At 47.1% G+C, this 13,049-nt stretch overlaps 1 protein-coding gene across 1 annotated transcript in view; it reads right to left on the bottom strand.

Annotated features, from left to right (window-relative positions):
- The window catches only part of khdrbs3 (KH domain containing, RNA binding, signal transduction associated 3), a 55,119-nt gene that overhangs the window by 25,601 nt on the left and 16,469 nt on the right, over positions 1–13,049 (bottom strand). The window contains exon 2 of the mRNA XM_057020774.1: positions 4,067–4,185. Within this exon, the coding sequence (XP_056876754.1) occupies positions 4,067–4,185 (119 nt within the window). The remainder of the gene's footprint in view (positions 1–4,066; positions 4,186–13,049) is intronic.

A 13,049-nucleotide genomic window follows, 5' to 3' on the forward strand; every position in this document is an offset into this window, starting at 1 on the left:
AACAAATAAGGCACTGATTTATAAGCGTGAATGCTTGTAAAACACCTCGGCCCAGACTAAGCAGTGCACGTTTATACACTCGGTGGCATCAAATCCATCCCTGGGACTCTGGTGGAGGCTGTGAAGGATGCATACATCAAATCAGCTCAAGAGGCTTCTAGTCTGTGTTTCACATTGGTGCACCGGATCCTGTCTTCCATCATATCCGAGACTCTCTCTCTTTTTTGGGATGCGTCACACTGAAATGTGCAAAAAGAGCAGCTGTAAAACAACAGTCTAAGAACTTTTCCAAGCAGCCGAGCCGAGCGGGGAGCTGCCGCAGGCTCTGGTAGCGGAGCGCAGATCTGATTTATTGTGATCTCAGCACATTAACGTGATCAGTGTGCGCTGGGTTCTACATTTCTAGGCATCATCTTTTGTCCTTTTCTTTCCAGTTAGTTAGTTCTGGAGTCAAACGCAGAAGCTTTTTGATTACATCGGCTCATTTCAGTCACACATGCTACGTTGGGAGGGCACGGGCCTTATTTCCTGACTAACTTTGCACAGCACAAACACTCCCACTGTCCTGCTTTGCACAGTAAACCTTGTTCATTAAAATTACCTCATTATGCTAATATAACCACACTCCAGGTGCCTATTTGCTTCTCTGGAAATGACTTTAAAAGCAAGTTAGCGTTGTATAAATCAAATTTTCTTTGAGGGCTGGTTCTCCGGGCTGTGTCGCGTTTTAAATCTTTAATAGTGCAGTTGATTATGCTTTAAATTGTGTATATTTGCACACCAAAGCTCGGGTTATATCAGCTTCAGAAGCACAAAGCACAACACGTGCACTGCACGCTGGCTGGCACGCACAGCGGTGACATGATGTAATGCTATTTGTTCGGCGCTTGTTTATGTCCATAACTATTTCAAAGGAAAGCCTGTTGATTTGATTCATATTTGATTTAGTAATGCCGGTAAATGTCAGGGAGCGTCTCTCGGGACGTTTTAATATATTACCACCCACTCAACATTTGGAGGAGGACACGCGTCCCTACGTACGTGTTTGCCGTGGCTTTGGCTGAATACTCTGCTTTAATCCCTGCTGTTTATCAGGAATCAGAATCCATCTGACTCCTGCTGAGATTGATGTCTCTATGACGGGGGGGGATGGGGCGGGGGGCTGAGGTGGCCTTGCTAATGCTTTAGGTATCACGGAGGGATTATGAGATTTACCAAACCCTGCCTGGGCTCCTGCGCTGCTGCGTGAGAGGATTGTGCCGCCGCTGTCTGTAATCACCGCAGAAAAAGCTTGTGTGTTTGATCACAGGTTCTCCCGCTGCTGCGTGTGTTGTCCCCAAAATAAGAGTTAATATATAACAGAGCGCTGGATTTAGATTATTTATTTATTTATATTTTTTATTTTTTTGCCAGCGAAACGTCAAAGTTGACAAGACCCCCGGGGCCCCCGAGCACGACACTGGGTGACCCTGTAAATCGTGCTGACCCTGACAAAAACCGCATTGTGACGATGATGACATCACCTTCTGCTGGGAGGTCGGACCGTCCTGTTTGGCACAGAGACGTGCAAACTGGCGCCTGGACAGGATTTATGCGTACGAGACATCTCAAAAGATAAATGCGAGACGCCGGCCGAGAGAAAAGAAAAGATGCGTGATTAGCATTTAAGGTGAGGCGGGCGTGAGGAGGAGGAGGGCGAGGGAGGATCCGTCTGAGATCTTTTCATCATGCGCTGAATGAAAAGCCTGGCAAAAGGTGTGCTGACGGAGAGCAGAGCGCCGCGATTGTGCTGAGGACAGCAGGAGCGCAGCGACAACAGAAGGATAAATCGCTACTCCCAGCACCCAGGAAAGCCTGAACTGGAAATAAACCAGTGGGACTCCTCGCGCCTCGCTAATGGCCTGCAGTGATTTCTGCCAAAACCCCGGTCCAGCACCGCACATCTGCACCAGACAGTTATTTTTAGCTGCTCTCTGACTTTGTGAATCACAAAGCTGGAGGATTGATCCCAAAGGGGTTGGAATTATCTCATTTTTTAAAATGGGTTTCATCAATAAGGAGCCTGGCGGGCTTGTGTTGGAGCTCCTGAATGTCCCTCACAGCACCTCGCAGCAGCATTGCTCCATCACTCTTGCCAATATCTCGGAACGTCCGGAAATCTGTCAGTGTTGGGTATAAAAAGTCCTCTTGAAGGAAGGACTCTAGTTTATCACGGGGAATCAGCAGCCTGGAACTCGCCGCGCGCCGTCCTTGCCTGCTTCATTTTGATAAAACGCTATGTTTGCCGAGAATAGATTTAACCTCTCCCAGCGTGCTCCTAAATGGCTTTTTGGAAAATGTCTGAGCCACCTCAATGCCAGAAGCCAGCGAGGTGACGCTCACGAGGAAACCACTGAAGTCAGACCGATCCCTCTTTCTGTTGCTACCTGTCAGACGGAACAAATTGAATTTGTCTTCCTCCGGTGCCTTGTTGGAGCTCTAAACAGCATATTAGTGGCTCTACTTATCAAAGCTGTCAAAGCAAATCTGTTCGGCGGTGAACCTCGGAGACACGGATCAGAATGTTCCTGCCACTGTACATACGTTAACGGCTGTCAGCGTTAGCTAAAACAAAAAGTTTGCTAACAGGATGACCTCAAACCTCAAGCTCGGATATGAGTTTAAAATAAGGTTGAACTGTTTAAAGTCTGGTTGGAGTTTTCCGTTTTAGGCGAAGAAGCATCAACAATAGCACTGAAAAATATCAACGTAGTTTAAATTTCCCAAATATGATTGGAAGGTCTGGAATGTATCGGTGTAGTCCATAGATATGAACTGCCTGCAGAATTACTAGCAAAAGTTAGCATCCCTCTCATTTTGTCTTCCACGGGAATCATTAGAGCGCTCGCAATTTTTCTTTCATCACGGACGGATCATGGATTAATGATCCATCCACCCATCCATTAATGAAGTAACCTAAAATAAACAAAAGTGGAGTTTTTTAAAAGTGAAATCAGTGTCACTTAGTTGTGTCGAGCTACAATGTCAGGATCGTAAACCACAGAAAATGCACTGTGATGCTAATGTTTTTAGCATGCTAATGGTAATGCCATTTAGGTATGGGATTATACTGTATGTGCTACACAACGATATGTTTGTAATGACCCGAAGCCAAAATCTGAAATGGAACCTAAAGTCAGATCCACCTTTCAGCTTCTTCCCATCTGCTCTCCTGTGCATCCCCATCCTTTAGATTACTGCTGTCCTTTCCCTCGGAGAGCCGAGGTGAGAACTTGAGTGATGTCCCCATTCGCGAGCAGCCCCTCTCGCTTTTACCCTGGCCCCCCCATCACGCTCCCAGCGGGAACCCCCCTGTCACGCGCCGAGTCCGGGGCTACGGTGTCAGTGAAGGATTCATGTGGCCAGCGTGGCTTAAGAGCTCGCCGAAGGTGGAGGTGGTGTTATTGCTCAAACTCCTTAACATGGAGGTCACCACAAAGCTAGCAGAGGAGACCGTGAGGTGTTGTGGAATTGTTGTTCCTCAAGAACTGAACAGGACGTGGAGCAAAAAGCACAGGAGTGCGGGAATCCAGAAAGCGTCTGAGAAACCACCTGCACACTTGAGAAGATGGAATCCACCTTCAGAGAACTCCTTCAAATCATATATTCATAAATATTCATTAATAGATTAATGACCTGGTGTATCAAAGCACTATTGACCAATATCATGTCACGGAAAGGTAGGAAGGGGTGTGTGTGTGTGTGGTGTGTGTGTGTGTGTGTGTGTGTGTGTGAGGCAGAATTAAGCTTGCTGTTTAAACTCGTGTTCTTAAATCATATCCTAATATAGACCTACCCCAATTCTGTCAGCCAAGTCTCTGCTTGTATCTTGCAGTTATGCTACATCTAATAACATAAAATATCAACACAAAGTGTCAAGTGGCTGTTGTAAGTGATTTAGATCAAAAACCAGAGCAAGTGTAGTGGATTCATTATCTATAAATAACACCATCCCAAATTCTCCGTCTGTGTGCATCACATTTCTCGTAGAAGTCTCCGGTGGTGGTGGCGGTGAGCTAACACTTACTTTAGGAAACTGCTTGACTGGTATTAAAACTTTCTGGCCCAGTTTCATGTTCTTGTTGATGACGACGTCGATGAACTTCTCCTCTTCCTTCCCCTCGTCTTTCTGGGATTTTTCGATCTCTGGAAAGGGGATGGGAAATTTGTCATTAGCGATGAAAACAACGAAATGAAATATGTCGCGATGACGATTGAGAACCTAAGAACTGTAAAACCTTTAAACTCTTGAAATTTAATATCCTTCATTTGACCAGCAATGAATCTGAAGGACCACCGTATGGCTCCGCCCCCTCCACGCTCTTTTGTGCAACTACTGCAACTTTAAACAACATGTTGCTCTAATGGTAGAGGCTAACAAAAATCGATACTTTAGCATCATTAATCTGTCTAATACTTTGTAATCTTGGCTTGTACTATATATATATGTACTATATCTGGTAGGGTCACTGGAGGTGCACCTCTACACTGTCATAAATACTGGCTGTCACACATCTGAAGCATTTGGAGACGTAACCTTGAAGGTTTAATCAGATGGATAACGTCAGTGTTTCAGAGTCAGGAAAAGGGTTTCCCAGGGAGGTCGGCAGGGTTCCGGAGCGTCGGTGGGGAGGTTGAGAGAGAGCGATCTTCATCTGAGACGCAGCTTCAGAAGGTTCACATGCATGGACCCATCACGGCTGTGGTGGTTTAGCTTTAAACTGCCTTTAAAAGTCACTTTTGGTCCAGAGATGGGAAACTTCAATCAATCATCTTTGGATGTTCAAAGGCGGCTACCCCACAGCCTTGTTTTTCATTGGGGGGGGGTCAGCGCTGCCAATCTGAGGAGGAAAACGCCAAAGCTCAGCGGCAGAACACAATTAAGAGCCCTTGATGTGAGTTTTAACAAGGCTAATAGGAGTATCAGGGAGATGGAGACGTCTTCAAGCTTCTCCCAGAGGAAAGTAGCGAGTGCCGACATTCTGAGAAAAAGACAACTTTAATATTAATGCATCGCCTAGCAACATCCCAGGACTGGGTTACTCCCTCCCACCGGGCGTCGTCGTCCTCGAAGCGGCTCCGCTCTGCTGCGAGATGTTGATTTCAGATTGTTCCGCGTGCAGAACGCCACAAGGTTTCCAGGCTCCAGCTCAGATTTCTGACTCCTCGCCCACCAAGAGGCTTTTGGAATCCCAGGACCTGATTATTCAACAGGCTACATCAGTGTAACGAGCTGAGACGCGGCGCGTTTAGGGGAGAAAACAGAGCGTTGCAGAGAGTTGTTCAAGCACGCATCGCTGGCCCAGACTCACTGACCTCCCACATCTGCTGCAGATACTCCAGGACATATTGATTTATTTATTGTGTTTTAAGAGCCACCACAAAGAATCCAGATATCCTTTCGTTGAAAATAACCTCTGCCGTGCGGATGTCTTAAGCGATATCAAACTATATAAAAGCTTTGATTGCTTACAGTGTAGGTTTTAGGCCCAGCACCAAGGTCCTGTTGGACAGAGGAGATCCAATCCCTGATAGCGCTGGCACTTAAGAGCCTGCTTTAATGGGATCAACCAAAGAGGCCCTCCTTTTGAATGTGGGTGGACATTTAAAGAGGTTAGATCCTGTGATTGGCCAATTTTCCACTTTCCTCTTCACGCTTTCTTGTATTTGAGCTGAAAACCACCTGACAGCGAGCGTTGAAACGTGCCGGTCTTCCACTTTTGTCCTCCCTCTCTGACGGCAGCAGGTTCCAATCCTGATCCGGCGTCGTCATTTACTCTGGCATTAGATAGCTGCAGCAGCTGAAATAGTCATTTACAACTGTAAAGGTGCCATCATTGTTCACTTATATACCATAATATTCCCCCGTGTGGCCCCTTTCAAGGTTGTTGGCGCACTTCCTTTTATGTCCTTTATGAAAAGTCAATACTATTTCTGAAGGAGGGTTTTTAACCAGCTACTCCTGCTTCTCTCTTTTCTAGTTATACCAAAACATGTTGACATTTTAGAGTCACTCAGTCACTCAGGACAACCCCCCCCCCCACACACACACACACACACACACACACACCACACACACACACACACACACACCATCCCAGCTGTCCTTATATCAGAAATGGATTCACTTAAAAGGGGCTGTATGATTTAGGCCTCCACATTTAAAATTCATAAACCGGGAAGATTTAGGGGATTATGTATGAGCGTGTGCTGTAGTTGGAGGGGGGGGGGCGCATTTGGGTCACTTTAATCACAGTTTTATCGTGAGGGTCAGAGACAAGTGGGGAAATATTTTCACCCCTTTGCAGCACAATAGAAGGTAATTTTGCCAAACTGGGGAAGGTGCAGCATGGTGACCTCAGAGCGAGAAGGTTCCAGGTCTGGTATCAGAGTCAGGGCTTTTCTGTTGTGGAGCCTGCTGACCAGGGTGGGGGCAACTTGACCTCACCTATTTGTTGTAATCCAACTCCAGACACACGACAGTCCAGCAGAATCAGATCTGCTCTCTATATACAGGACAACCTGTCGTGATTCACTATTTACTAAATAAACCTAAAAACGTAGCCTCCTCCTGGTTACCTGATTACCAGCGATACCAGAGCGGATTCAGCCAAAGCAGCCCAGTTCATCACAGCTTCCGGGTGCACGTCACCATGCAGGCGCTAATCACGCGGGACGTGGTGGTCGCTTCAAACGTTCCAGGGCGTCCCTTTGCTTCCCAAACTTTTAATTAGCTCAACGCCGGGTTGGAGATCAGCCGAGATGGTTACAGAGGCTGCGAATGAGGAGGGTGGGAAAAGGGCGCCGTTTTAAATAAACCTTCAGTGGCAGAGCAGAGCGGGGCTGCGCAATTACCCTTTTTAGTGCAGACAGAAAACACGTGAGCGTCCGATCCTGCAGGTATTTATGTCACTGCCAGAGGCTGAAGGGTGTTTGCTCTAGGAGATAAAGACTGACTGCAGTTACAGCCAACATTTGCCATTTTCACGGGATAATGTGAGAAGAAATGTTTCAGGTTCCAATCACGCAGCACCGCGCTCTGATTCCTTTAGTCCTGTTTGCTGCTCTGCTTTAAATATGTTTCTCAAGGCAACGCCGTTCTCTCCAGAAATGAAGGGGGGAGGTGACAGGTGAGTTTTGAATGTATTCCATGAATTTTATCAGCTCTTAATTGAAACACAAAGCATCTGCCTGAGCCGGTACGGCTGCTTCTTCACTTGAATAAATGATGAATGCAAACATGATGGAGGCAGCGTGTTTTCGCTCCCGCCTCAGCAGCCGATAAAGCCGCAGTCTGAGCCCGTGAATACGAAGCTTCACTTTAGCCGCAATTTTAGCAGCGCGCTCCTGACGTTGAGTTTCAACCTCTCCGGCCTCTAGTGTTATGTGTTGTTATTTAGCGTATCCCATCCGTAAGCTAACATCGTGCAAGTAATCGTAGCAGCTAACAGTGGCTAGCTAAAGGTGAAGCAGCAAAGACGTTTGTGCGCTTAAGTAGTTAAGTTTATTTACACCAGTTAAATAAATCTAAACATAGAATCTGATTCAAAGTGTTGCTTCAAAGCAACAAAACAGCTTTGAGTTGGAGCTTAAGTGATTGTTTCCAGTTTTAAATGTGCTCGTTTGATGTGATTTAGTCGCTTTAGTCCATTAATGCTGCTCTAGGACTGGCTGCTCGCTGATTCGGCACCAGGAACAGTTGCTACACACACTTCACATGTGCCGCCAGTGTGACCACACACATTTAGAGTGAGTCACGGTGTCGGAGCGGTGACCTCTTGAAAGAGAAACTCTTAACGCTCTTTAAAAAAAAAGAGAAAAGGAAAAGGCTCAGCTCGGACTGTCCTGAAATCTCAATTCCACTCTGCCTCCTCTGTTGCCTTGACAAGGTCAGGCTGGCAGCAGGAATTCGTCTCGCCCCCTAATCTGGAGATTACATTCTCGGGAGCCGGGCGAGGCCCTCCCTCCTTCCGTTTTCCTTTCTGCCTCTCTGGCTGCAACCCTGCCAGCCTGGCTTTCTACAGAGAGGTAACGAGCCAAGACCCGCTTACAGCACAGAGATAATGTCCACGGATTAAGACGGAGAGCCCCTCGAGTGGCGCCTCTTTCATTTCAGCATCCGGCCTGTGAAGCGTCATAAATACATCCAGCCAGTCAGAGGCCCCGTTCAGCAGATCTCCGTAGAGTGAGCAACTCACGATCCTAATCCGCCAAACTCGCTGCTAATGGCGAGTTAGACAAACACAAAAGAATTTTTCACCTCAAAAAAAAAAGGATCTTTAGGAATGTTCCTCTCATCCCGAGGGTGAGTAGCAAATATCAAAGGTTTGGGTAAAAACATCAAAGCCATCTTAAGAAGCCCCATGGGGGCTTTAAAGAGCACAAGCGTGCATTCTGTAAACCTTGAAGGGTCTAACGAGTTCAAAGATGTCCAAATTGTCCTTCCTCCATTTGGCATCACGGTGCTGGTCGGCTGAAATCATCACATTTGTTTCAGTTGACCAGGATCTCTCCGGGGAGCCCGGGTTCTTCTCTGCTGGAGGGGATTTTGGAGCAAATGCATCTTCCTCCGGTCAAAGATGGAGCTTTTTGGAGGGGTAATAGGTCAGCACTTTTCCAGAATTTTTCAAAATGAATAATGTAGTTTTAAAAAAAAATAGCCCAATACGCTGATGTCAGGGGTTTGAAGAGCACACAGGTGGAACACAGCAGGTAACTGCTGCTGCATCCTCACATCTGCAGATTTCTACTGGCTAACATTAGCCGCAAGATGTCGGAGCCCTCTGATTGGCCAGGCTTTACGACAAAGGGGCGGAGTTTGAGCTGTTACCTTCGATAGTACAGATTTGAAATGTCAGAAATGTCATTTTTAGCAGAATCCCATAGATTTCAGAGACCGATTATTTGCATGGGCCTTATATTTTAACGAGGAGCTGCCTGAGATCAACACCCGATGATATCGGATGCTAAATATCGGTGGCTAAAGCTAACGGCGACATCTTACGCCAAAGTCCAAAAAAGTAATTGTCATCTCTGCTCTATCAAGTCACGTATCATGAATATTTCAGCAAAACTCACGGTAATTTTCTAAAGTTGGAGGCAAAACCAAAGGCAAAAATGCTGAATCTGAGAGGAGTCTGATCCTCAAACAGCCCATATAGGTCAATAGTATTCTCCCATACATAATTCAATGTATTTCTGATCATAAAATATTTAGCTTTCACACAATACATTAGAAAACTCTGCTGCTCTGAAGTTTCAGAAGCCCAAACCTCCCAGTGCAACGTCGTCATTATTTATTCCCCCATTCGGTTTCCCAGGAAAAAAAAACAAACAAAACATAAACCAGACGTGATTAATTAGATTTAACGAGCGATGAAGTGAAACTGCAAACACGCATTAGCTGCCACATGAACACGCATCTTTCACAGCCCATCACCACAAACCCACCACGGCTGCCGATATCGACCAAGGAAACGCTTCCAGGTTCCTTTCCGGTTCTGTTTATTGCTCCGTGTTTGCTGCCGGGCCCGAGACATTAACGATCGGACTCCAACAGATTTACTCCCTCACATTTTTGGATTTTTGAAGTGACAAAAGGTTTCCAAACTCCAAATGCACGTTTTTTCACACCTTTGCCCTAAACTTTTTTGCTGATGTATTTCCCACCTGTCTGGGATGGATTCCCACGTCCCACCCGGTGACCCCTGGGAACGACCCCCTGGGAACGACCCCTGCACCCCTCGTCTCCCTCGTTAGGAACAGGATGTCGTCTGGTTGCCGTCCTGGTGGTAAAGGTAATCTCACCGTGCTCCAGGTGCCCCACAGATGGAGGGGGGGTCGGGGTGTATGTGAACAGAAACCGCTGAGCATTATGGGAATAAATAACATATAATGTGAATATTCTGCCGGTGAGGCCCAGACCACAAGCCTGACACTCAATAAAAGATGGCTGATCCAGATATATCGCACTAATGCCACCAGACATTTAGTGCCGCCGCGCTCAGATTACGGATGAATCACCGTCTTTGTTCAGGGATCCGCGGAGCCGACCGGAACGCTTTCTCTTCATTAGTTTATCTGGAGACCGCCGCTACAGAGGATTGTGTGTCCAGATGAACACGGAGGACGGAGGAAAGATAAGTCACATTTTAATTAGCTATAAATCCTCTGTCTGTTCACACTCAACTAAACTCAGGCTCTTTTTTTGTGGTGATGGAAACATGACGGGGCCACGGCGAGGCCACTTCAGCCCTCCGTTAGAACCAGCGCATGTTTATCGGTTTTGACATTGTTTGCCTAATGAAGTTTCCCATAAAACAGTCATTAGGCCATGAAAGGGGGGTGGGGGGGCCGTGAGGGCAAAGATGAAAAACGACACGGCTTAATGTACGTCGTTATCCAAACCTCAGGCTGCATTATCAAAATACACTGAATCATCATAACCGATAATGAGCAGACCTCCGCCATTTTTTTATTTCAATTACTCGTCGGGTGTCAATTAAAGTGGCAGACAAATGCTTGAAAGCATGTAAGTGCCTCTTAAAAGCATTCAGCTTTATCACACACACACACACACACACGCACACACACGCACGCACACACACACACAGAGTTGGAGGCTCTTGGAAACAGGGATTAACATCCACACTGAGGAAACATCCGTTGGAGCGTCGGTAGCGTGACAGTTCTGGACAAGCCCTCGGTCCGCTCCGCGTCCTCGACCTGATCCCGGCGAGCTCCGTGGACTCGGCTGCGCCGCATCATTTCGATCATATTCGGCGCTCGCCGCCATGAAACAATGTCAAACAGTTAAAGAGGGACAAAAAGGATCAATACTGCAAATCAAATCTGTTTTTCCATTCTTACCGGGGAGCCTCCGACTGCCGTCAGCTCTAAAAATCCTCTCAGGGGGGTTTTATGGCAGCGAACGTGGCCCCCCCCCCCCCCCCCCGGGTCACAACAGCTGCTCTCTTAATTCTGAGGAAACACACAACTGAAGTCCATCACGTAACTTTGCACGTACGTGTTGGGTTGGAACGATGTCACATCAGGAGAACCTTCTAATACAAAGGTTTCTGCTGTAGCCACCCCTGGCCAGGGGGGCGCTATCGTGCACAATCCACATAAAATAATTATGGGATTTCTGGTCGTTGAACCTCTCTTCCTCTAGTTCTGTGGTGTCTCTCACACAGGAATGGATGGAAAATGAGCTAAAAGGTTGTGGGGGAGCTCCAGTAAAAGCTTCTTCATCTCTATTTTTCTGTCAAAGCCTCGGCTGAAGCCAGATTTTATTTCAATAGGACGGAGAATTGAGGAAACAGCTACTGTTGTGCTGATTGTAGGGGAAGGACTTCGGAAGTTTAATTAACATTTGTAATAAATCGGTGGCGAGGTCTGCTTTCCTATAATGGCCTAATGTAATAATAACACTATCCGACCCTCATAGTTAACTGTAATACACCTCCTCACGTTCCCCGACCTCTCTGAAGCATTAGCACCAGAACGCTATTACAGATAAGAGCAGCTAATGGGCCTTTTTAAAGAATTCATAATAGCCGCCAGCAAACGGCTACTTAGGCCTGCGTATTACAGGATTAGAATTTAACGTACTGAAGTGCTCTGAAGAAACACATACGCAAAGGAAAACACGTGCACGAGAAGGAATCGATCCTTCTGGAAGCCAAACGGGACGTAGCGTAACCGAAACGCCAAAGGAGGCTCCGCTGTCGGCGCTCCGAGGGGCGGAGCGTGCCGAATCCTGCGGCCACGGGGGAGGCCCTAATGAGCCTCGGAAGGCTCCGGGAGGGCGACTGCTGCTTCCACCATGTCCTGGCCCGGCTACGCTAAGCTACGCTTGATTCCTCCGAGCTTGTTGGACTCACCTGCCACAGCGACGAGCGTATCTGCCTGTGCTTCTTGCATAAATGCTACATTTAAGATTTGAAACAGTTTTTTGGCATCCAGTGGTGAGAGGGGATCCTCCTCAGGAAGGGAAGGGGTTAACCCGAGCCCCCTTCACTGACGGAGTGATTTTTGGAGGGTGTCCACAGCACGTAGCACTAACTGCTGACCTCACCAGCAACACCCGCAATCTCCAATCAAAGCACCTGGACTCACAAGTGTCCGATTGTGACCATAGTTCCCTCTTTGGTGCTTTGGTCATTTCAGGGATCGTTATCTCCACCCGCTCTTTGGCTCCTGCAGATGTTCTCAAAGTTGCCCCGCTCAGGAGGAACTCAAATCTCAGTCGTCCACTTTAGCGACGCTGACGAGCGCCGAGGTTTTGACCGTCGGCTCGGCTCGGCGGGGGAGCGAAAACCAACAGCTCCGTTTTGTGTTTACTGAACACGCTCCATTTCTCTTCCTGTTGCCCTGTGACAGATCGTCCCCGCCGAAGCCGTGATGAAGCTCCGAGCCCAGGAGGAGGAAACGGAGATCATTAGGCTGCTAACTGCACATCTCTCCCGCATACATCCATAAGCTGCAGTCCATGAACTTTTTTCTTCTGCAACTCCGCTAACAGATATACGCGCTAAAATTCTAATTAGCTAATTAAACAGCGATGCGATATTTCCCACATTTCTTTCGCGCCCCCATCACATGACTGTCAAAGGTGTAATTACAAACGGAGATGAAAATGACTTTAACGATCAAATATTCATACGGCCACGTGCTCGCCCCTCACATAACCCGACTTGTGAGGGAGATTTTTCTTTTCTTGCTGTTCTCCTGATCGGCCTTCTAAATTAAAGATAGATGAATAAATAAATCGCATTTTAAAGGGAATCTTTCCTCCCTTTAGCCGCGTGTTCTCCTCACAGCTCCCAACACAGTTTGGACAGCAGAGAAACGTACTTCAGTGCCTCCTGGGCGTCCCATAGCTGCAGATTGGGTTACTGTAAGCGATACCTTTGAATGAAGATGAAATTGAGACACATCGCTCTCATATTTCCATGCGCACACAGCGAGAGCATTGTTCCCTTTCACTTTCTCTCTTAAAGCTTCTG

The sequence above is a fragment of the Takifugu flavidus genome, chromosome 21, assembly GCF_003711565.1.
Source record: "Takifugu flavidus isolate HTHZ2018 chromosome 21, ASM371156v2, whole genome shotgun sequence".
Classification (NCBI taxonomy): domain Eukaryota; kingdom Metazoa; phylum Chordata; class Actinopteri; order Tetraodontiformes; family Tetraodontidae; genus Takifugu; species Takifugu flavidus.